This window comes from Miscanthus floridulus, chromosome 11 (assembly GCF_019320115.1).
Source record: "Miscanthus floridulus cultivar M001 chromosome 11, ASM1932011v1, whole genome shotgun sequence".
Taxonomy (NCBI): Eukaryota; Viridiplantae; Streptophyta; class Magnoliopsida; order Poales; family Poaceae; genus Miscanthus; species Miscanthus floridulus.
In genome coordinates, this window is record NC_089590.1 from 4,959,338 (window position 1) to 4,980,750 (window position 21,413).

Here is a 21,413-nt window from a genome sequence, read left to right on the forward strand (position 1 = left end):
GGAGTAGTCGAACTTGGAGGTCACTGATGGGGCGTCGGGTATGGAGGCCTCAGGTGTGGAACAGCAGGAGGGCCTCGAGCACGGAGTCGTCGGGAGAGTTTTGGGCATGAGCGGGGCAAGGGCGAGGACAGAGACTACAGAGGAGGGAGACTCAGAGAGAGAGAGAGAGGGAGAGAGAGAGAGTAAGCCCATCTCTGAAAATGGTCGATGAATTTACAGAGGCGATGATTCCTTGACCGCCTTTAAAAAATGAAGCGAGCTATCTTTTAAAAAAATAAATTATGGTGGTTCATGTCAAAATTTGTCTATATTTCGAAAAATAGATCTGCAAAACAAAAGTTTTGAGTGGATACATGATTTTTCTTCACGAACAGACTACTCACAACAAGAAGTATCTTTTGTTTGCTACAGATAACATGATCCTGCCATGATCTGACGTCCTTCAAATCCTCCAAGAACGAATCTCAGAACAAGCTCATAAGTAGATACTACTCTATGAAATTCATTCATCTTCATGAATGGCGTTTAGCGACACAGATGAAAAATTTCCTGTCCTTCGCCAAAAAGGAAGAAGAATAGTAGTTCGGAAATGCTGCTCTCCTCACGTCCGGACGCACACGTTATCGTGGGCTGCAATGGTCCGAATGGCCCAACTAGAATGTCCACGCTCGCCTCAACTCTATTCGTCTCCAGAAATGTCGTTTCCACTCGCCACGAGTTCCCCACGCTGGCACGATGTGCTCCACCGTGGCCGCACTCCCACTGCGCTCTCCACCGGCCCGGCCGGCCGCCATCCCCTCTCTACACTGCACCAGAGCGCTGCTGCCTGCCTTCCACCCTCTCCACCGACCGCTCGCCATTCCACCGCACCGCCCTCTTGATGCTCGCCTTTCCCTAGCGCTGGGGCCGCTCGCCCGGCACTGCATCCGCCCAGCCAGCGCCCTTGAAACACCAGCAAACATTAAGTGCACAAAACCATATTTGGGGAAACTGCAGCATAATGTATGTTTTGGAATAATCCATGATCATCAACTAAAGATTTGGATTCTCAATGAATCATGTGGTCAAATGGAGTGGCTTCTGAAGTATGAAGCTGAGGTTGGGCACTATGCTCGATATGTGGCATCAATTCCTTATGATAACGGTGGTAGAAAACTAGATGGATCTTGGAATGTCGAAGAAAATATTGATACACACAACACGGACCACAATGTTGAATCTCAATCAAAAGAGAGTTACGAGTGGGACTCTGACAATGATGATACATTTAATGTTGGCATTGAAAGCCAGGAAGACTCCGATGTCGAAGATCTGGACATTATGGGATTCCATCCTTACAAGGAAGTTGCCTTTATGGTTGAACCGTTTGGAGTTGTTGCCTATCACTTGAATAGCACCAAGATTCAATATCTGGGAAACTCACGCCCAAAACGTCACTATCATCAGCATTTCTATGGTATATATGAGTCATTCCTTTACACTCCATGTATGATTGGGGATCTCCTTCATGGCGACCAAACTGGCTAGAGCTCATCTAGCAGATTAATACTTAACTTGGAGTTGAGCAAACGAGCATTTATTATAGTGTTGTTTACTTTCCTCTTAGGTCAATTTTGTTTACTATGGATACTATGCACTATACTATATGCCTATTAGTATTCAAATGATCCAGATTTTCTTTTGTTTATTTGGCTGCTCTGTTTTCCAGCATTATTTTTCATTTCAAAATTTTGCTACATCATAATATGAAAACTGTATAGGCTTGCATTGTACTGTTGCTATCAGAATAGTAGGAACATAAAAGCTGGGTGCTGAAATATATTTATCGGAATGATGGTGTGCAAGTTGCAGTTTCGTAGTTCACACACCGTGCCATTTGCTTTCTTGTTGGCAAATCCATGGGTGTGGTTCGGTTGCTGGTCAACAGCTAGTGACTATCATTCATGCCTACTCTTGAAGTTGTTTCCAAAATTTCATGCCGCCACATTTTCAAAAAGCCAATCATCAAGATCAAGATCATATAAATCATCATACATTCTCAAGGCTCATGTTATCGCTTAACAGGGTGTTCCATGACCGTAAAGTGATAGTGATTGGTAAGCACCACTTACTCGGTATTGCCTCCTCTTGTGGTGGGGTGAGAATTAGCATGTAGCATCAGCAGTTGGCGGGCCTCCGTAACCTCTGGAGTAAGGCCGTACCTTCAAACACTTTGGCAGTCCACATAAAGACGTGGTAAGCACTAAGCAGAGGACAACAATCTGGTAGAATATTCTACAGGTTAATTAAGGTTCTAACCCCATAATTGTGGTGTCAGGTAACCTAGTTCATTGAACAATGCAAACCTGTTTTGACATACAGGTAGCTTATGGTGATTCATGCCTGAAAAACCAGGAAAATGCAAAACTTTGGATGAGACTAAAATCATGTGAAGACGGATCAGAAACTTAGGCCACAAGTAATAAGTGGAACTGTCAGATTCGATACAGATAGTATTACTACAAATGGATTCAGCAATGAAATAGCAGGACAATAAAGGATTGAGATCATTTACCCCCCCCTTTTAATGTAATGGCGTGGTCCAAAACAAACTGGACAAGATTGATTGAATGCCAACATATATAGTCAAAAGACAAAACCACCAAGAATTAGTTCTGATTTTCACCATACGCCACGTGGACAAGTTATTCTAATGTCAGTTGTCACTCCATGACAGCGACTGATTTTGATTCTTCACCTCAAGCGGCCAGGTCCCCTTTAATAACTCTGTTTCTGTGTCCCCATCTTTTTTTTTGGAGATGTTTTGTTGAATCCAGCAGCTACCAAGCTAATGGTGTAGTGACTTCATTGCAACCGGGTTTGCTGCATGATACATTTTATTTTCTGAATATTCAGGTACCTTGTGGTGTGATCTATTTTATTTTCTGAATAGTCAGGTATCTTGTTGTGATCCATGCTCCAAAACCTTGAAAATGTAAGACCTTTCGCATAAGAATTGCAGGTCAACCATAAACCGTGTCCCCAATAAATCATCTGAAGAAGAATAAAAGCCATAAGAGTAGAAGAAAGCTCTGCTGTGGCATGTCAACCCTCAAGAAGTAATGAATGGAGGTATATATATTCCTCATCCAAGCAGAAGTGGATTCAGACATTCAGTAACCAAATTACACAATGAAACTGTATTCAGACCATCTAGCTAATGAAACACAGATGCCTGCTGCTACCAACAATCCGGCCATAATTCATTCATATGGCAACATACAGAGGTGAAACGAAATCTAAGAATTGCCCTCGAATGTCAGAACCTTTTTTTTTCTAACGGACTGTAATATCAAAACTAGAACCAAACCAAAGTAGCAAGCAACTACTGGAATGGGATTTTTCACCTCAAGCAGGCTTTCAGCCTAAGAGATGCAGACCGAGACGCCCAGGACGATGAGCGCCGTGCCGAGGACTGCAGGCCCAAGTCGGACGCGCTCGCCGAGGGCGGCGGCGGCGGCGGCCGTGGCGGCGAAGGTGACGGCGTTGGTGACGGGGACGGCCACGGAGATGGGCGCGGCGCCGAGGAGCGCGAAGAAGGCCGCGGACGCGCACAGGTTGGAGGCGAACGGCGCTGAGTACTGCCACGTCAGGAGCAGGGCCGCCCACCGCCGGAAGACGTTGCCGCCAGAGGGAGAGGCACGCGCGCGGCGGTCCCAGACGAGCGCGCCTCGCCGCATGAGCGCGTTGGTGGCGCCCCACACCAGACCCACCGCTATCATGCTCGCCGCGTCGCCGCGACCCCCGGCCATGGCCAGCGCTCGGCGGGCCTGAGCAGCTAGGCGGCGTGGATCTGAGAGAGACACAGGGGAATGGAAGCAGAAGCAGCAGGAGCAGCAAGCTGGTGGCAGCGGGGAAGGAGGCGAGGCGAGCTGAAGCCGGAGCCTGGAGCGGAATCCAACGGTAGCTTCAATGATAGTGAGTGGCCCCACCGAACAGAGGAACGATGCCATCTGTTTTCCCGTAAATAAGGACATGTTTGGCACAGGTCAAAACAACATGAGCTGTTGTGAGTTTTTTTTTTCTTCTGCCAAATACTCCTTTTTAAAATAGCTCATGGGTGAAGCCGTTTTTTCCTTCTCTCAGACTGTCTTCAATAACGTTACCCAAATGTATTTTGTGTTCTACACAGTAGTTTGGGTAACTAAATACACGGTCCAACAGAAGACCCAATCAGCGAACCTATTTTGCCTAGCACCCGAACGGAAACGCAAATAAGCGTCCTCGACGGAGACGACGCAAATCTTCGGCCGCCGTGGACGCGCTCGCCCTACGCCTGGACGGGCGTCACCCTGCAACGACGCCGGCGCGGGCTCGAGCTCCGCCGGCCGCAGGTTCGCCGAGCGCGGGCGCGACCTCCGCCGGCCGCGGGCTCGAGCTCCACCGGGCGCGGGCTCCGCCAGATCTGGCCGGGAGAGGGGTCGGCCGGGGAAGAAGAAGAAGGGGAAGGAGCGTCGGGGAAGAAGGGGAGGGGCGCCGACGGGGCTCTGCGTTTGCGTTTGATGGTCGGAGAAGGCAAGTTTTGAGTGCTCTCTTTTCTCACTGTGCGTGACTCAATAACTGGAATGGGTCTCGTGTTTGCTTTCGTGCCGTTGGAGATAGCCTCACAAAGCAATGGGAGGTGAGAGAGCAGAAAAAAATAGCTTATTACATCTTCATCTGACGCAAGTGGGCCCCATCTAATCCCTTTCTCACCTTTACCCATCGTCCGCATCTGGGCGCAGCTTCATCTCTATGCTGGAAGTACGGCGCGGCCACCGGAGCACATGACGGGGCGCATGCGGGGGCAGCTGGCGTGGGGCGCATGCGGCCGCTGGGCGCCTTCGCCGAGCACGGCCGCCAAGACGGGGGCACGTGGCCAGGTGCGACCGCCGGGACGGGGGCGTGGGGCCAGGCGCGACCGCGGGGACGATGCCACGATGGCACGGGGCCAAGCGCGACCACCAGGATGGGGACGCTCGGCCAGGCGCGTCCGCCGGCGCGGGGATAGGGTGCGGCCGCCGGCGCAGGTCCAGTCGTGTCCGCCGGCGCGAGGACAGGGCGCGTCCGACGGCACTTGGCCAGGCGCGTCCGCCGACGTGGTCCAGGGCGCGGCCGCCTGGGGTGCAGTCGCCGGGGGCGTTGTCCTGGGTGCGGTCGACTTGTCCAGGGTGCAGTCGACGAGCACAACCGAGGTCCGAGGAAGAAGATGAGGAATAGAGTAGAAAAAAAAAAGAAAAAGGAAAAGGAAAGGACAAGGGCATCAGGGTCTTTTTATTCTGTTCTATCTCATGTGAAGTTGGTTTTGCCTTTCAAAACATGTCAGCTTGAAAAAAAAAAAAAGCTATTAGTGAAACTGTTAAAAAAAACTTCACCGGTGAAGCTGAGCGTTGCCAAACGGTCTAGATTTTTAGATTTTCTTGTCCGTCGACGTCCAGATGAGCGAGGGTTCCAAGCGCCGCCGCCGCCGCCCCTCCTCGCCGGTGCTGGCAGCGCCCTTGCCGGACAACGACGACATCCTCCGCGAGATCCTCCTTCGCCTCCCGCCACTGCCGTCCTCGCTCCCCCGCGCCTCCCTCGTCAGCAAGCGCTGGCGCCGCATTCTCTCCGACCCACAATTCCTCCGCCGCTTCCGCGCATTTCACCACCGGCGAGCCCCGCTGCTCGGCTTCTACATCGGCGACTTCGGGATCCCCTACTTCACCCCCACGCTAGACCCGCCCGACCGCATCCCCTCCGCGCGCCTCTCCCTGGCACTGCCCCGCGACGAGAGACGGAGTTTGAGTTTCCTCGGCTGCCGCCACGGTCTCGTCCTCATCCTCAACCGGGCGCGCCTGGAGATTACCGTGTGGGACCCTGTCGCCGGAGACCAGCGGTGCGTGACCCTTCCGCCGGGGTTCAACAGTCAAGACCCACGCTTGGCTGTCCGCGGCGGCGCGCTGCTCTGCGACGACCACGCCGGCGGCCGGGCGCCACTCGAATCCTTCAAGGTGGTGGTCTTACGGACTGATGATGTGCTGCTTGATGCTGACCCTCATGCGTTTGCTTTCCTCTACGAGTCCAATGCTGGTGTGTGGAGCAACATCATCTCAACATCCATCAGGGCTCCGCTTTGGTTGCTCAAGCCTAGCATCCTAGTTGGGAATTCACTCTACTGGTTGCTTCTTGGTTATGGGAATAGCGGCATCCTTAAGTTTGATTTGGATAGAAATAATCTAACTGCCTTTGATACCCCACCAGTTGCACAAGCACAAGTTAGCAGTCAGTCTCAGATCTTGCGGATGGAAGATAGCAGGCTCGGCTTTGCCATTGTGACAGGGTTCAGCATTCAGGTATGGGAGAAGAGGCCCAATTCTGAGGGTGGTGCCAAATGGATGCTTCATAAAACCATCAATCTGGACAAGCTGCTTTCACTGGGACCAATGGGGGATAGATCCAGGATAGTGATACACGGGTATGATGAGGATGGTATTGCAATTTTTGTATCAGCTGATCTGCAAGTCTTCATGATCAAACTCAAGTCACTGCAATTCAAGAGTCTTTTTAAATGTGGTATCATCGACACATATCATCCCTTCACAAGTTTCTATACTACAGGTACCAATTCTGTTTCTCCTATGTCTCGTTGTTGCAGAATCTTCCATGTGCTTAAACTTCATAGCAGGAACCATTGTCCATTGATAATATCTTTCTTTGTCACATACAGCTATTTTTTTTTATTTCTTTTATTGTTACTGAACTGTGTGAAAGATAGCAGTATAGCACAGAAGTTCATCATCAACTGTCTATTGCTGTACACGTAAATTATGCAACTTACCGTTTGTCTGACAATCTTTAGAACTGTTCTTTTTCACCTAAGGTACATTGCTGTTAACTTTTGGAAAATAGAAAAAAAGGAAGAAAACCTAAACATGAACCATCTGATATCTGAAATAAAGACTACATTACATATGGAATGACAATGGTTGTTGTAGTCTTTCATTTGATACTTATATCTACGTTATCTCTCCATTAATCATCTACACTTATGTAAGAACCACAGGTCGTCTTGGTTGTCCATCTAGGTCTGATGGGTACAATCGCGAATCTTAATTATGATATGCGTGGTACATACTAAGAACATGAAGAGATTAGTTTGTCCATTGCCTCCATTTTTATGTATATTTCTTTATTTGACAAAGAACTTTTCTAAACATAGTAGTGTGGGTTCCGTGTCTGCGCTATCTCTATCTGGTACAGTACATCCTTATGGCAAGTCACATTAATCTTTTTTTCTCGAATACGCAGGAGAGCTGCGTATCATTGTATTAATAGAAGAGAAAGGAGTCATACAGAGACCCAAACACACCCACACCCACAAACACTACACCAACACACCTCCACTTACTGACTGGAACTAATCACCTATGCTTGAGAAGAAAACCATGACCAGAGACCCTCTAAACATCAAGAGCTGTGTATCGGGGACAGTCCCCTAGCACCAGCCAAAGACCAAAGGAGGGCTTCCTCCCTAGCAAGGTTCAAAGCTGTAGATAATCTAGGGGTAGCTCCGTTGAAGACACAATCGTTTCGATGTTTCCAGATGGTCCAGGCTCCTAGGATAATGAGGGAATTCAGTCCCTTTCGCGCATCTTCGCTTACTGTCAAGACCGCCTTGTCCCACCAATCATCAAAGGAGGAAACATCTGACTGCGGGGCTAGTGCTGCCAGTCCGATGCTATGTAGGATGTCATACCAGAATTGTCTTGCAAACACACACCCAATGAGAAGGTGCTGGATGTTCTCTTCTTCTTGATCACATAGCAGACAATGGTCCGGATGAGGAAGACCTCTTCGAGCCAACCTGTCAGCTGTCCAGCAGCGATTGTGAGCAACCAGCCACATGAAGAAACGACACTTAGGGGGCGCCCAAGATTTCCAGATGCGCTCAAATGGGGCGAAACTGAGGGCTCCCTCAAAAAGTGCACCATAGGCTGATTTAGCTGTATATTTACCTGAGGCGGACAGCCTCCAAATATGCCTATCAGGGATCCCCTCCTGTACACTTATATCCTCTAGCATATCCCATAGCTCAAGATATTCCATTAAAGCTTGCACAGGTATTTCCCCTTGGATATCTTCTGTCCATTTCGTCTCATCAAGAGCAGTCTTCACAGTGTGTTTGCGTGCCCTTCCTTTTGGTACTAGAACATACAGATTGGGTGCAAGATCCTGAATGCTCTTACCAGCCAACCATTTATCCTTCCAAAAAAGGGTATTGGCACCATCACCAATTTCAGTAATAATGGCCAGGGAGAGGAGGCATTCAGCATCCTTGCTGACTTGCAGTGGCAAACTTGCCCAGGGTTTATTAGGTTCAGACTTTTTGAGCCATGGCCATCTTACTCTTAGTGCAATACATAGAGATTTCAGATCAGAAATCCCAAGCCCACCTAGCTCCTTTGCTCGACAAACCTTGGGCCACGCGATGAGACAATGTCCACCTTTTGCTTCCTTGCGTCCTCTCCACACGAACCCTCTTCTGATTTTATCAATGGCCTTAATTGCCCAGGGAGGTAGATCTATAGCCATGGCTAGATAGATCAGCATGGCTGTCAAGACAAATTGCACTTGCACTACCCTACCAGCCCGTGTCATCAAATCTGCCTTCCAACCCGGTAATTGATCCGCGATTCTGTCAATTATTGGCTGGAATTGCTCCTTTGTTATCAATGGCCTTAATTTGCTTCCTTGCCTTCCAACCCGGTAATTGATCCGCGATTTTGTCACATTAATCTACCCTGCCATATGAAATATACAAATATATTCTTTTGGGCATTTACTTCACACGAATAGTTCTAACTTCTAAGTTGTACCTTGTTTATCATGTACAAGGCCAAATATTAGTTAGATCTAAGGAGTTATGCTTATGACTCAAAAAAAAATCCATATTCACTACAGAATAATTTCTCAGTCTGAATTCTGCTGTGCATTTTGGTTTCCTTATTGCTTGGACTCATTTCTCTCGTAGGCAGGGGCATTGGCAGTGGAGACACTGGAGCTGATATTTTGAACAACACATGAGATGCCTGTCTTAAGGTACCAACCTGTTGTGGTGGTTGTACAGGTAATACAAATTTATTTCCTGCTATTCTTCTAATAAATACCATTTGCATGCAACATCTGATTGATAAATTTAAGCACACTATACCATCAGTGATTTATTAAACAGTGTTGTTTCAAGTGGGATGCAGAACTCCTACAGTGTCCATTTGAGTTACCAAACTTATTAAACAGTATATCTAATGTCATAAGAAGTCTAAATAGTGATGTGGGACTCCAATTCAGCTTGTATGGAGGGATTGTATTAAGCACCCTAGAGGGGACACCTTAGTCCCTGTTTGTTTCCACTTTGGACTGGGAAGATTGTTGAGATTTCAGTCACAATTGCAAACAAAGGGGTATATTGTACAATCGGATTATAACAATCTCGCCAACAATCCACCAATCTCCTTCCCCCAGCTTGTACAGATTGTGATTTCTAAATAAACCAAAGTGGGCACCTAAGTTGAAGACATTTACTCACACTATTGCCACTGACATGGTTCAAAAGGCGCTAGGCGCTAAGACACTGATTAGTGCCTAGGACGCCTAAACATAGATTAAACGTGATTAAGTGTTTAAAGACTAGTTACATATCTATTGATTTAATTGCATAAATGTGTGAGAATAAATAGAAAAGGAAGAGCAATGCCATAACAGCCCACCCAGGCCACTAAGGGGAGCCCATCTAATCTGAACACCATAACACCCAACGATGACCTACCAGCACTGATTCCCAGCAGCCAATCCTCGTTCTCATGCAGCCGTGCTGCCTCTCCTCCGCCTGCGCACCCTATCCATCGCTCGCCCTCTCCATGGCGCACCATCTCTGCTCTTCCTGCGCTGACCCCGTCCACTCCTCCATGTGCCCCACCTCTACTCCGCCCACGCACCCAGTCCTCTCCCCCTCCATGGCACCCCCTGCTTTGGCTGCACGCATGACCCTATGGAGAAATCGAGCAGAGGGTGAGTGAAATGGAGCAACTTGGACACCACCAGGTAGGCATCGATGGAATCGTAATTCAACAAGCCATTTTGCCACCTATTCTCGTTTGTTCTCGTCCTTCACCATCCATGGGATCTGACAGTTCATACTGCGTTTCCAGTTAATTTTTTAGAACACCTGTACTGAACTAGAAACGTTTCCAGTCCATACAGAAGTTCTAAAATTGAAGCAACTCTTCAAACACATTTGAAATGGTGCCACCCCAGTAGCTTGATTTGTTAACATACAATCATAGGCACATTATGCCCTGTTCGCTTAGCTGATAAACCATGGCTAAAAGTACTGTTGCTTGATTTGTCGTGAGAGAAAAATATTGTTCGTTGGCTGAAAAAGTACGGCTTATAAGCGAAGCGAACAGGGCGTTAGTTAAGCATGGATGGATCAACCCATTTTGAATCCCAAGGGATAGTGGCCCTCCCTATAAGCCATCAACCATTTCATCAACTTCTCACCTAATTTACCCCTGTAATAACATGCAGTCCAAAATTATTACCACTAGTACAGAAAACATTTTTAGAGAGAGTTAAAAGTGATCTTCAGAGACGGTTTTAAAACCGCTACTATTCCAGCGATTGTAAAAATAATTGATTTTGCCTCTTAAAATCGACTTTTAGAGGCGGTTGACTTAAGACAACCGCCCTTAAAAATTAATTTTTAGAGGCGGTTGACATAAGTCAACCGTTCCTAAAAATAATTTTCATTTTTTTAAATCATTTAGAGTCTAATAAAAATAAGAAAAAAATATTTCTAATGTAGCTCGTAGAGCTAAGGACCGGCCACCGCACACAAGATTTATTTTTCACTTATTTTGAATAAGTGCCAACCACTTGGGATTCGAACCACGATCTCTCTCGCGCGCGATCTCTCCCCTACCACCGCTTTACACATTCACTTGTGTTAGTCCTACGATGTTGTCTATTTCTACTAACATGTACAAATCTTGTAATTAATATTTTAACTCATAAACAATCTTAAATGAGAAAACTTTCAACTATAAAGTTTTAGATCTCGTCGAGCACTACAACTTTGACATAGAACATTTCTCCATCCAAGGTTATTTGAAAAATTCAAAAATTTGAAATTCAAAATCTAAGAGTTAATTTATATATTTGGAACCCTAAATGATCTCAAACAAAAATTTTATCAACTATAAAGTTTTAGATCTCGTCGAGCTCAACAATTTTGATATAAATTTTGTCTTCATCTGACTTTATTTAAAAAAAAGTATGAATTTATTTGTGCTACAGCTATTTTTAAAGACGGTTGACTTAGGTAACTGCCCTTGAAAATCGATTTTCAGACGAGGTTGACTTAATTAAACGGCCTCTAAAAATCGATTTTCAGAGGAGGTTGACATAAGCAACCGCTCATGAAAATAGCATTTTCAGAGGTGATTCTCTTAACGGAATAACAAGCTTATTAAGAAAACTCATTGTTCATGCAGATAAACAAATAACAAGTTTATTAATTTGCTTGTTATTTGTTTATCTGCATGAACAATGAGTTTTTTCCTCTCTTAATCTTGAAATCTAGCAAATTAATTCTTGACCTCATCTGAGATAGCAACATTACATTTTTAATATCTCTTAATCCAAAGATCCGTTTGACGCGTTTCTAGTTGTGTTAGTATTTTATCTCGTTCGCTCTGATAAAATTTGAGATCAATCGCAACAACGGTGTAGGATCCACAGTATTTTTTACTAACATATCAATATGCTGTCTCGTGACTATGATAATGTGTTGGAATTGTTTTGGAGTGATTTGTTAATCGTGAAAAATATTATTTCGGTTGTGCAATCATTCACCAACCTCTCCTATCCTATAGTAAATCCATCCTACACTATAGCCTGCCGCCATCCTGGAATTCCCTTCAGCGATGGCGTCCAGGACCGTCTAAGACACAGGAAACACGAGAACGTCCTTTCAGCAATTGCTTTGTCAGTGTTAGAATTTATACGGATAATTCCCCTAAATTCATATGAAGAAATTCTAATAAATCTCAGAGGCCCAATACCTATATTTTCTAATGGGCTTTAATGTTTAAGCTCATGAGTAGAGGTGGAAGGTGCAACATCAATGAGTACCATATTGCTAATTGATGTGGAGGTAGGGGGTTCTCCTCCCTATTGGAAGTTTTTGGGAAAAATCTTATTATTGGAAGTTTCAGTTGAAAAATCTTAAGGTAGACAAATAGTATTTTCCTCTTCTCGCTACCCCCATCCCGATCTTCTGCGTGCACCGACGTTCGGGAGAACAGGTCTCCGCAACACTCGTCCTTGCGATCCTATACCGGGAGAGGACGAATAAGGTTTTTGGGAAGCGCTCTTCGCACGACTGTTCCCGACTTCCATGATGGGTCATCTTCCATCCATGTCAGGCGGCGCTACGTCCCGGCGTATCAGTCGTCAACTGCTCCAAGCTCTTCCTCCGCCGCTCATCGATGACCTTGCGCCACCACCACCTGCATGTCCATCACCGATGACATCGTCTCCTGCTACAGTCGAAAGGTACATACCTTGTGATCCAATGTCTCGATTGATGTTGTTTAATCTGACTAGTGTACGGGCTATGTTTACACTAGTTCTTGTATTCATGCTATTAAATCATACTAGTATACGAACTATGCTTATACTAGTTTCTGAGATTGTCATGATTTATATTCTGGTTTAATTAGAAATTGCCTAATTATTCAACAATCCAAAAACTTTATTAAAGGATTTTTCCTTATTTAACTATGGCTGGTTTCACTAACGCGCTGAGGCCAGAAAAAGTTTTCTAGTGCGCATTTTAAGAGGTGTGAGTTAAGACCACGCTCTGTCTAGAGGCTATGAAAGTGTTCTGGATTACTGTTGTCTCGCCCGAGGAAAATATCTCTGAAGAAGATCAGAGAAGATTCCAGGAAAGACAACACTATCTTTAGAGGAACAAATCTGAACAGTCTTGCTAGCCATTTGGTAGATGCAAACTTGCACTTCCAAGATAGGAAGGACGTTGTAGGATCATCTGAATGCTACCTTTGGTGCATCAGATGCATGCGGTGAGGTGAACATCATAGAGAGCTTTCATGACTACAAGATGGTTGGTAACCGATCTATAGTAGAGCAAGCTCATGAGGTTCAGCGCATGGCAAGAGAACTTGAACTCCTTAAGTGTGTCGTACTCGATGAGTTCGTGATCGGATGCATTATTGCAAAGTTGCCTCCTTCATGTAGGGGCTTCGGCACAACTCTTAAACATAAGAGACAGAAAATATCAGTTGAAAACCTGATAGCATCTCTTGATGTTGAGGAGAAGGCTCCGGCTAAGAACACTATTGAGAAGGAGAACGAGGGCCATTCTAGCATCAATTTGGTGCAGAGAAACCCACATGGCAAGAACAAAGGAGAGAATAAACCTTTCAATGCCAAATTAACAACTACCTTCGAGAAGAAGAAAAACAATGCAGAGTTGCGTTGCTTCACTTGTGGAGAGCTTGTTCATTTTTCCAATGAGTGTCTAGATCGAGCGGACCTCAAATGGAAAAAGAAGAATGTCAACCTCGTGACTATTAGCAATGCTGATGAGGAGTATGGTAATGTTCCTACTGTACTTTCAGTGTTTCAATCCCCAAGTTGTTGGGTTGATACATGTGCTAATATTCATGTGTGTGTTGACATCTCTATGTTTTCTTCTTAACATGGGCTCCAAGGTTCCTCTGTCCTAATGGGGAATGGGTAACATGCTTCTATTCGTGGTGTTGGCATGGTAGATCTAAAGTTTACTTTGGGGAAGATCGTGCAGCTGAAGAACGTGCGGCATGTCCCTACTATTCACAAGAACCTTGTTAGCGCCTCCCTTCTTTTGAGAGATGGGTTTAAGGTAGTGTTAGAGTCCAATAAAGTAGTAATGTCTAAGCATGGACAGTTTATTGGTAAAGGCTATGAGTGTGGAGGCTTGTTCCATCTTTCTTTGGCAGATTTTTGTAATAAGTCAGTGAATCACATTTGTGGCACAATTAATGATATTTCGAGTGTTTGGCACTCTTTTTTATGTCATTTGAGTTTGGATTGATGTCACAATTATCTAGCATGAGTTTAATTCTAGATTTCACTATTGCCAAAGGTTCTAAGTGCCATAGTTGTGTGCAATCAAAGCAACCTCGAAAGCCTCACAAGGCAGTGGAGGAGAGAAACTTGGCACCTCTAGAACTCATACGTTCTAATCTATGCGAAATGATTGGTGTGTTGACAAAAGGTGGAAAGAGATACTTCATGACTTTAATTGATGATGCAACTAGATTTTGCTATGTTTACTTGCTTAAATCTAAGGATGAAACGCTAGACTACTTTAAAATCTATAAGGTTGAAGTTGAGAATCAACTAGAGAGAAAGATTAAGTGTCTAAGGTCGGATCGTGGTGGTGAAGTATTTTCCTAGATTGTTTGATGAATTCTGTGAGGAACATGGTATTATTCATGAGAGGACGCCTCCCTATTCGTCCGAATCAAATGGGGTTGCCTGAGAGGAAAAACGTACGCTAACTAACTTGGTGAATGCCATGTTAGACACTGTTGGTTTATCTAAGGCATGGTGGGGAGAGGCTTTATTGACTGCGAGTCATGTCCTGAATAGAATTCCGAACAGAAATAAAGAGACAACCCCTTATGAGGATTGGGTTGGGAGGAAACCATCACTTTCATACTTGCGTACGTGGGGATGTTTGGCGAAAGTCAACATACCAATTTCTAAGAAGCGCAAGCTTGGACCGAAGACAGTAGACTGTGTCTTTCTAGGATATGCTCACCTAGAGCATTGCCTATAGATTTTTAGTAGTAAAATCTAAAGTTCCTGGATATGCATATTGATACAATTATGGAATCTCATGATAGCTATATTTTTTGAGAACATATTTCCTATGAAAGATATGCATAGCAATACTAGATTTTCCTCTGAGATAGCTCCTGATTTTACTATACCTATCGAGTCTCCTATTGAGTCATTTGAGCAACCACTTGAAGAAGTTCATGAGAATGATGACAATGAAGTTCCTGTGAGGAACAAGAGATGAAGGATTGCAAAATCTTTTGGTGATGATTCCATGGTGTACCTTATAGATGAATACTCCCACCTCTATTGTAGAGGCAGTATGCATCCTCAGATGCAAATGATTAGAAAGAAGTTGTTCGTAGTGAGATGGACTCGATTCTTTCTAATGAAACTTGGGAATAATCTTAGCTGCCATTTGTTTATAAACCTGTGGGCTATAAGTGGGTGTTCAAGAAGAAGCTTAGGCCTGATGGTACTATTGATAAGTACAAGGCTCGGCTTGTGGCTAAGGGTTATACCCAGAAGGAAGGCGAGGATTTCTTTGATACTTATTCACCTATTGCTAGAATGACCACTATTCGAGTGCTACTTTCCCTAGCTGCCTCATATGGTCTTCTCGTTTATCAAATGGATATGAAGACAACTTTCCTTAATGGAGAGTTGGATGAGGAAATCTATATGGATTAGCCTGATGGGTTTATAGTAAAAGGTGAAGAGCACAAGGTGTGTAAGTTACTGAAATCTTTGTATGGCTTGAAGCAAGCACCTAAACAATGACTTGAGAAGTTTGACACAACTTTAACTAGTACGGGCTTTGCCATAAATGAGGCAGATAGGTGTGTGTACTATCAACATGGTGGGGGCGAATCTGTTATATTATGTTTGTATATGTTGATGATATTTTAATCTTTGGTACAAACATTGATGCAATTAATGAGGTCAAGTCTTTTCTGTCAAAGAGTTTTGATATGAAAGATCTAGGAGAAGCTGATGTGATTATAAACATCAAACTCATTAAGGATGAGAGTGGGATTACTTTATTGCAATCTCACTATGTTGAGAAGGTCTTGAGCTAGTTCGGCTTTATGGATATCAAGCCTTCTCCAACACCTTATGATCCCAGTGTGACATTGAGAAAGAATAAGAAGATATCTAGAGACCAATTGAGGTTACTCTCAATCATTGGTTCACTCATGTACTTAGCTAGTGCAACAAGACCAGATATCTCTTTTGCTGTGAGCAAGTTGAGTAGGTACATGTCCAACCCAAGCGATGATCGTTGGCATGCACTTGAAAGGGTCTTGCATTATCTTAAAGGTACAATGAGTTTTGGGATTCACTACTACACTCACACCTTTCATAGCCATGTCATAACCCACATCGCAGTCCAATTTTGGCCTCTGTAGTAAGCTATCGATAGTGATGGTCATAGCCTTCACCGTCACCATCTGGGACCGACTGCGGTGTACACTAACACTACCGATTGACTTATGATCCATCCATGATTAGGTCCTTACTTCAGTCATATTAGAGCACGACTCGACTGTGGATGTACACTAACACTGCCGCATTGGCAAATGATCCGACTGTGTCGAGGCTATCAAAACCGTTGTGTGGGCACATCAACCGCCTGTGTAGTGGTCACCAGCACCATCGCCTTGTACTTCGACCTAACTGTCAATGGTGCAGGTTCACTGTTGGTTCGACGACCGAGACGCCTGTGTAGAGGTTAACACCACCGTCGCTTTAGCATATGATCCACAAGTGCAAAGTCATGGTCACCATCGCCTTGCACCATGATCCACCTTTGATGATCGTTTAGTCAGTGTCAGGTTACTAAATGATTCAGTGGTGACACACTTTGATCCCTACCACATAATACGAATAGCGATGGTGTTAGATGTTTGCACCACCAATGACGGTGGTAATAACAAAACAATAAATGGCTCTTAATAGCTTACTGAACACAAAGCATACAGATATAATCATTGCATCCATAAACCATGTTCTTACAACAACAATGGACGTTACCATAATATCTTTCTCAACTGATGTCCTAACACAACGATACATAGATTGCAAACTAAAGGTACTGATCTCTATAGGCTTACATAATGAAACAACGTAGCTATGCTCCTCCTATGTGGCACTCCTGCTTGCTAGGCAAAAATGAATATAATTAGTGCATCCTTCGAATTGGTAGGCTATGCACCATGGAACCCCTCTTCTTCCTCTTAGCCAATGTAGGAAAATTGTTCAAAAGCACTCAGACTCCACCTGCACAAAGCAGCACAATTAATAATATTTAATACACCGTTCCTATAGTTACAAAGCCCAAATTGGCCTATATATAGAATCAAAACAACTACCTACCTAAACAAAGGCATGACATAATTACAACAAAATACAATATATGCACTTTTACTGCTCTGCTAATGACTCCATGAACAAGGGAACATAAAAAAGATAGTGAGGTCCGCCACTCATACATAATAGTTTCTAGGTACTTCTAGGATAGCCGATGGCTAGGGCAAGGAGGACATGAACTTTACTGCGGTTCATGTCATATGCAAGCAGTGCTTTGTCCTCCCAACAAGGGAAAATCAAATTCCATTATGGATGAACTACAATCACTCTATAGGCTGCATCACAAACCTCGATACCAATTTCAATATTATTCTTTGCAAATAGCTCCAACGTGGTCACCTTATGCTTCAATGTCCATTTACTAGTACCATAGTCTTCAAGGATCCAGATTGAAAGCTCATACCTATTCAAAGTATCAAGCAATACATAAACAACTAGACCCTGAGCTTCATGGATAGAGATTGCATCACCAGTTGGCCTATGAATTTTCCTCCATGTCTTCCCTTTATATCAACAACAATTATCTAGGTGAACTCTAGCATGTGCAATAAAACCATTAACAAACACACCTTTCCATATTTGCATCACATACAATACCCTCGCCCTATTTAGATTCTTTAAAGATCCATGCTCCAGTATTAGATGAGTAGATGTTGACACCCATGGAGTCATCATCGTTGATCCCATATTCAAACACATGGAAGTGCGAGGAGACTATCAGATCGAACCCCAAGCGAGCTGAACCACAAGAATGGTTGCTACCCTACCGGCAGTAGCAACCATTTCTTAGTCACCGGATTATAGACAACATAGCAAAACCCAGAGTACCAGAAGAGGATGAGGCCCTAGGAGCAATCTGAGATCACAACATCCTAAATGGGGAAGGGAAAGAAGGACAAGGAGGGGTATTCACCATTGACGCTAGTGAAGTTGCGTTTGCATTTCTAGTTGTGGTAGAAGAATCCAGCGAGAATCTGGGGCAGCTCTTGAAACACCAGCAAACATTAAGTGCACAAAACCATATTTGGGGAAACTGCAGCATAATGTATGTTTTGGAATAATCCATGATCATCAACTAAAGATTTGGATTCTCAATGAATCATGTGGTCAAATGGAGTGGCTTCTGAAGTATGAAGCTGAGGTTGGGCACTATGCTCGATATGTGGCATCAATTCCTTATGATAACGGTGGTAGAAAACTAGATGGATCTTGGAATGTCGAAGAAAATATTGATACACACAACACGGACCACAATGTTGAATCTCAATCAAAAGAGAGTTACGAGTGGGACTCTGACAATGATGATACATTTAATGTTGGCATTGAAAGCCAGGAAGACTCCGATGTCGAAGATCTGGACATTATGGGATTCCATCCTTACAAGGAAGTTGCCTTTATGGTTGAACCGTTTGGAGTTGTTGCCTATCACTTGAATAGCACCAAGATTCAATATCTGGGAAACTCACGCCCAAAACGTCACTATCATCAGCATTTCTATGGTATATATGAGTCATTCCTTTACACTCCATGTATGATTGGGGATCTCCTTCATGGCGACCAAACTGGCTAGAGCTCATCTAGCAGATTAATACTTAACTTGGAGTTGAGCAAACGAGCATTTATTATAGTGTTGTTTACTTTCCTCTTAGGTCAATTTTGTTTACTATGGATACTATGCACTATACTATATGCCTATTAGTATTCAAATGATCCAGATTTTCTTTTGTTTATTTGGCTGCTCTGTTTTCCAGCATTATTTTTCATTTCAAAATTTTGCTACATCATAATATGAAAACTGTATAGGCTTGCATTGTACTGTTGCTATCAGAATAGTAGGAACATAAAAGCTGGGTGCTGAAATATATTTATCGGAATGATGGTGTGCAAGTTGCAGTTTCGTAGTTCACACACCGTGCCATTTGCTTTCTTGTTGGCAAATCCATGGGTGTGGTTCGGTTGCTGGTCAACAGCTAGTGACTATCATTCATGCCTACTCTTGAAGTTGTTTCCAAAATTTCATGCCGCCACATTTTCAAAAAGCCAATCATCAAGATCAAGATCATATAAATCATCATACATTCTCAAGGCTCATGTTATCGCTTAACAGGGTGTTCCATGACCGTAAAGTGATAGTGATTGGTAAGCACCACTTACTCGGTATTGCCTCCTCTTGTGGTGGGGTGAGAATTAGCATGTAGCATCAGCAGTTGGCGGGCCTCCGTAACCTCTGGAGTAAGGCCGTACCTTCAAACACTTTGGCAGTCCACATAAAGACGTGGTAAGCACTAAGCAGAGGACAACAATCTGGTAGAATATTCTACAGGTTAATTAAGGTTCTAACCCCATAATTGTGGTGTCAGGTAACCTAGTTCATTGAACAATGCAAACCTGTTTTGACATACAGGTAGCTTATGGTGATTCATGCCTGAAAAACCAGGAAAATGCAAAACTTTGGATGAGACTAAAATCATGTGAAGACGGATCAGAAACTTAGGCCACAAGTAATAAGTGGAACTGTCAGATTCGATACAGATAGTATTACTACAAATGGATTCAGCAATGAAATAGCAGGACAATAAAGGATTGAGATCATTTACCCCCCCCTTTTAATGTAATGGCGTGGTCCAAAACAAACTGGACAAGATTGATTGAATGCCAACATATATAGTCAAAAGACAAAACCACCAAGAATTAGTTCTGATTTTCACCATACGCCACGTGGACAAGTTATTCTAATGTCAGTTGTCACTCCATGACAGCGACTGATTTTGATTCTTCACCTCAAGCGGCCAGGTCCCCTTTAATAACTCTGTTTCTGTGTCCCCATCTTTTTTTTTGGAGATGTTTTGTTGAATCCAGCAGCTACCAAGCTAATGGTGTAGTGACTTCATTGCAACCGGGTTTGCTGCATGATACATTTTATTTTCTGAATATTCAGGTACCTTGTGGTGTGATCTATTTTATTTTCTGAATAGTCAGGTATCTTGTTGTGATCCATGCTCCAAAACCTTGAAAATGTAAGACCTTTCGCATAAGAATTGCAGGTCAACCATAAACCGTGTCCCCAATAAATCATCTGAAGAAGAATAAAAGCCATAAGAGTAGAAGAAAGCTCTGCTGTGGCATGTCAACCCTCAAGAAGTAATGAATGGAGGTATATATATTCCTCATCCAAGCAGAAGTGGATTCAGACATTCAGTAACCAAATTACACAATGAAACTGTATTCAGACCATCTAGCTAATGAAACACAGATGCCTGCTGCTACCAACAATCCGGCCATAATTCATTCATATGGCAACATACAGAGGTGAAACGAAATCTAAGAATTGCCCTCGAATGTCAGAACCTTTTTTTTTCTAACGGACTGTAATATCAAAACTAGAACCAAACCAAAGTAGCAAGCAACTACTGGAATGGGATTTTTCACCTCAAGCAGGCTTTCAGCCTAAGAGATGCAGACCGAGACGCCCAGGACGATGAGCGCCGTGCCGAGGACTGCAGGCCCAAGTCGGACGCGCTCGCCGAGGGCGGCGGCGGCGGCGGCCGTGGCGGCGAAGGTGACGGCGTTGGTGACGGGGACGGCCACGGAGATGGGCGCGGCGCCGAGGAGCGCGAAGAAGGCCGCGGACGCGCACAGGTTGGAGGCGAACGGCGCTGAGTACTGCCACGTCAGGAGCAGGGCCGCCCACCGCCGGAAGACGTTGCCGCCAGAGGGAGAGGCACGCGCGCGGCGGTCCCAGACGAGCGCGCCTCGCCGCATGAGCGCGTTGGTGGCGCCCCACACCAGACCCACCGCTATCATGCTCGCCGCGTCGCCGCGACCCCCGGCCATGGCCAGCGCTCGGCGGGCCTGAGCAGCTAGGCGGCGTGGATCTGAGAGAGACACAGGGGAATGGAAGCAGAAGCAGCAGGAGCAGCAAGCTGGTGGCAGCGGGGAAGGAGGCGAGGCGAGCTGAAGCCGGAGCCTGGAGCGGAATCCAACGGTAGCTTCAATGATAGTGAGTGGCCCCACCGAACAGAGGAACGATGCCATCTGTTTTCCCGTAAATAAGGACATGTTTGGCACAGGTCAAAACAACATGAGCTGTTGTGAGTTTTTTTTTTCTTCTGCCAAATACTCCTTTTTAAAATAGC

General features: G+C 44.6%; 4 protein-coding genes across 10 annotated transcripts; 1 reads left to right on the plus strand and 3 right to left on the minus strand.

Annotated features, from left to right (window-relative positions):
- Nucleotides 1–505: 505 nt before the first annotated feature.
- Nucleotides 506–4,007, minus strand: LOC136494375 (uncharacterized). 4 transcript variants are annotated; one of them, XR_010768583.1, is made up of 4 exons: nucleotides 3,387–4,007; nucleotides 2,299–2,382; nucleotides 2,112–2,210; nucleotides 506–942 (listed from the first exon to the last, which is right to left on the minus strand). XR_010768583.1 is itself a non-coding variant. In XM_066490543.1 (2 exons), the coding sequence occupies exon 1, from the start codon at nucleotides 3,990–3,992 to the stop codon at nucleotides 3,405–3,407; it is 588 nt and encodes a 195-aa protein (XP_066346640.1). In that variant the 5' UTR covers nucleotides 3,993–4,007; the 3' UTR covers nucleotides 953–2,382; nucleotides 3,387–3,404. The 4 variants fall into 4 exon arrangements, 1 of the variants encoding a protein (XP_066346640.1); XR_010768584.1 differs by lacking the exon at nucleotides 506–942 and having other exon boundaries at nucleotides 953–2,261; nucleotides 2,346–2,382; XR_010768582.1 differs by lacking the exon at nucleotides 506–942 and having other exon boundaries at nucleotides 953–2,210.
- Nucleotides 4,008–5,340: 1,333 nt separating this feature from the next.
- LOC136494373 (F-box/kelch-repeat protein At3g61590-like) lies at nucleotides 5,341–12,561 on the plus strand. 2 transcript variants are annotated; one of them, XM_066490541.1, is made up of 3 exons: nucleotides 5,341–6,615; nucleotides 9,029–9,124; nucleotides 12,483–12,561. In XM_066490541.1, the coding sequence occupies exons 1-2, from the start codon at nucleotides 5,457–5,459 to the stop codon at nucleotides 9,079–9,081; spliced, it is 1,212 nt and encodes a 403-aa protein (XP_066346638.1). In that variant the 5' UTR covers nucleotides 5,341–5,456; the 3' UTR covers nucleotides 9,082–9,124; nucleotides 12,483–12,561. The 2 variants fall into 2 exon arrangements, with proteins under 2 accessions (XP_066346638.1, XP_066346637.1); XM_066490540.1 differs by lacking the exon at nucleotides 12,483–12,561 and having other exon boundaries at nucleotides 9,029–9,471.
- Nucleotides 7,287–8,691, minus strand: LOC136494374 (uncharacterized). The gene is made up of 2 exons (XM_066490542.1): nucleotides 8,013–8,691; nucleotides 7,287–7,868 (listed from the first exon to the last, which is right to left on the minus strand). The coding sequence occupies exons 1-2, from the start codon at nucleotides 8,653–8,655 to the stop codon at nucleotides 7,465–7,467; spliced, it is 1,047 nt and encodes a 348-aa protein (XP_066346639.1). The 5' UTR covers nucleotides 8,656–8,691; the 3' UTR covers nucleotides 7,287–7,464.
- Nucleotides 12,562–18,291: 5,730 nt separating the features above from the next.
- On the minus strand, nucleotides 18,292–21,327 carry LOC136494310 (uncharacterized). Of its 3 annotated transcripts, none has more exons than XR_010768557.1 (3): nucleotides 20,707–21,327; nucleotides 19,666–19,702; nucleotides 18,292–19,581 (listed from the first exon to the last, which is right to left on the minus strand). XR_010768557.1 is itself a non-coding variant. In XM_066490481.1 (2 exons), exon 1 carries the CDS (start codon nucleotides 21,310–21,312, stop codon nucleotides 20,725–20,727), a length of 588 nt encoding a protein of 195 aa, XP_066346578.1. In that variant the 5' UTR covers nucleotides 21,313–21,327; the 3' UTR covers nucleotides 18,292–19,702; nucleotides 20,707–20,724. The 3 variants fall into 3 exon arrangements, 1 of the variants encoding a protein (XP_066346578.1); XR_010768556.1 differs by having other exon boundaries at nucleotides 18,292–19,530; nucleotides 19,619–19,702; XM_066490481.1 differs by having other exon boundaries at nucleotides 18,292–19,702.
- Nucleotides 21,328–21,413: the final 86 nt, after the last annotated feature.

Bases quoted from the DNA above. Each gene is read 5' to 3' on its own strand.
- LOC136494375 (XM_066490543.1), bottom strand. From the start codon at position 3,992: ATGGCATCGTTCCTCTGTTCGGTGGGGCCACTCACTATCATTGAAGCT.
- LOC136494373 (XM_066490541.1), top strand. From the start codon at position 5,457: ATGAGCGAGGGTTCCAAGCGCCGCCGCCGCCGCCCCTCCTCGCCGGTG. The intron at 6,616-9,028 runs GTACCAATTCTG...TTTCTCTCGTAG, and splicing joins CACAAGTTTCTATACTACAG to GCAGGGGCATTGGCAGTGGA.
- LOC136494374 (XM_066490542.1), bottom strand. From the start codon at position 8,655: ATGACACGGGCTGGTAGGGTAGTGCAAGTGCAATTTGTCTTGACAGCC. The intron at 7,869-8,012 runs GTAAATATACAG...GCTGCTGGACAG, and splicing joins TTGGAGGCTGTCCGCCTCAG to CTGACAGGTTGGCTCGAAGA.
- LOC136494310 (XM_066490481.1), bottom strand. From the start codon at position 21,312: ATGGCATCGTTCCTCTGTTCGGTGGGGCCACTCACTATCATTGAAGCT.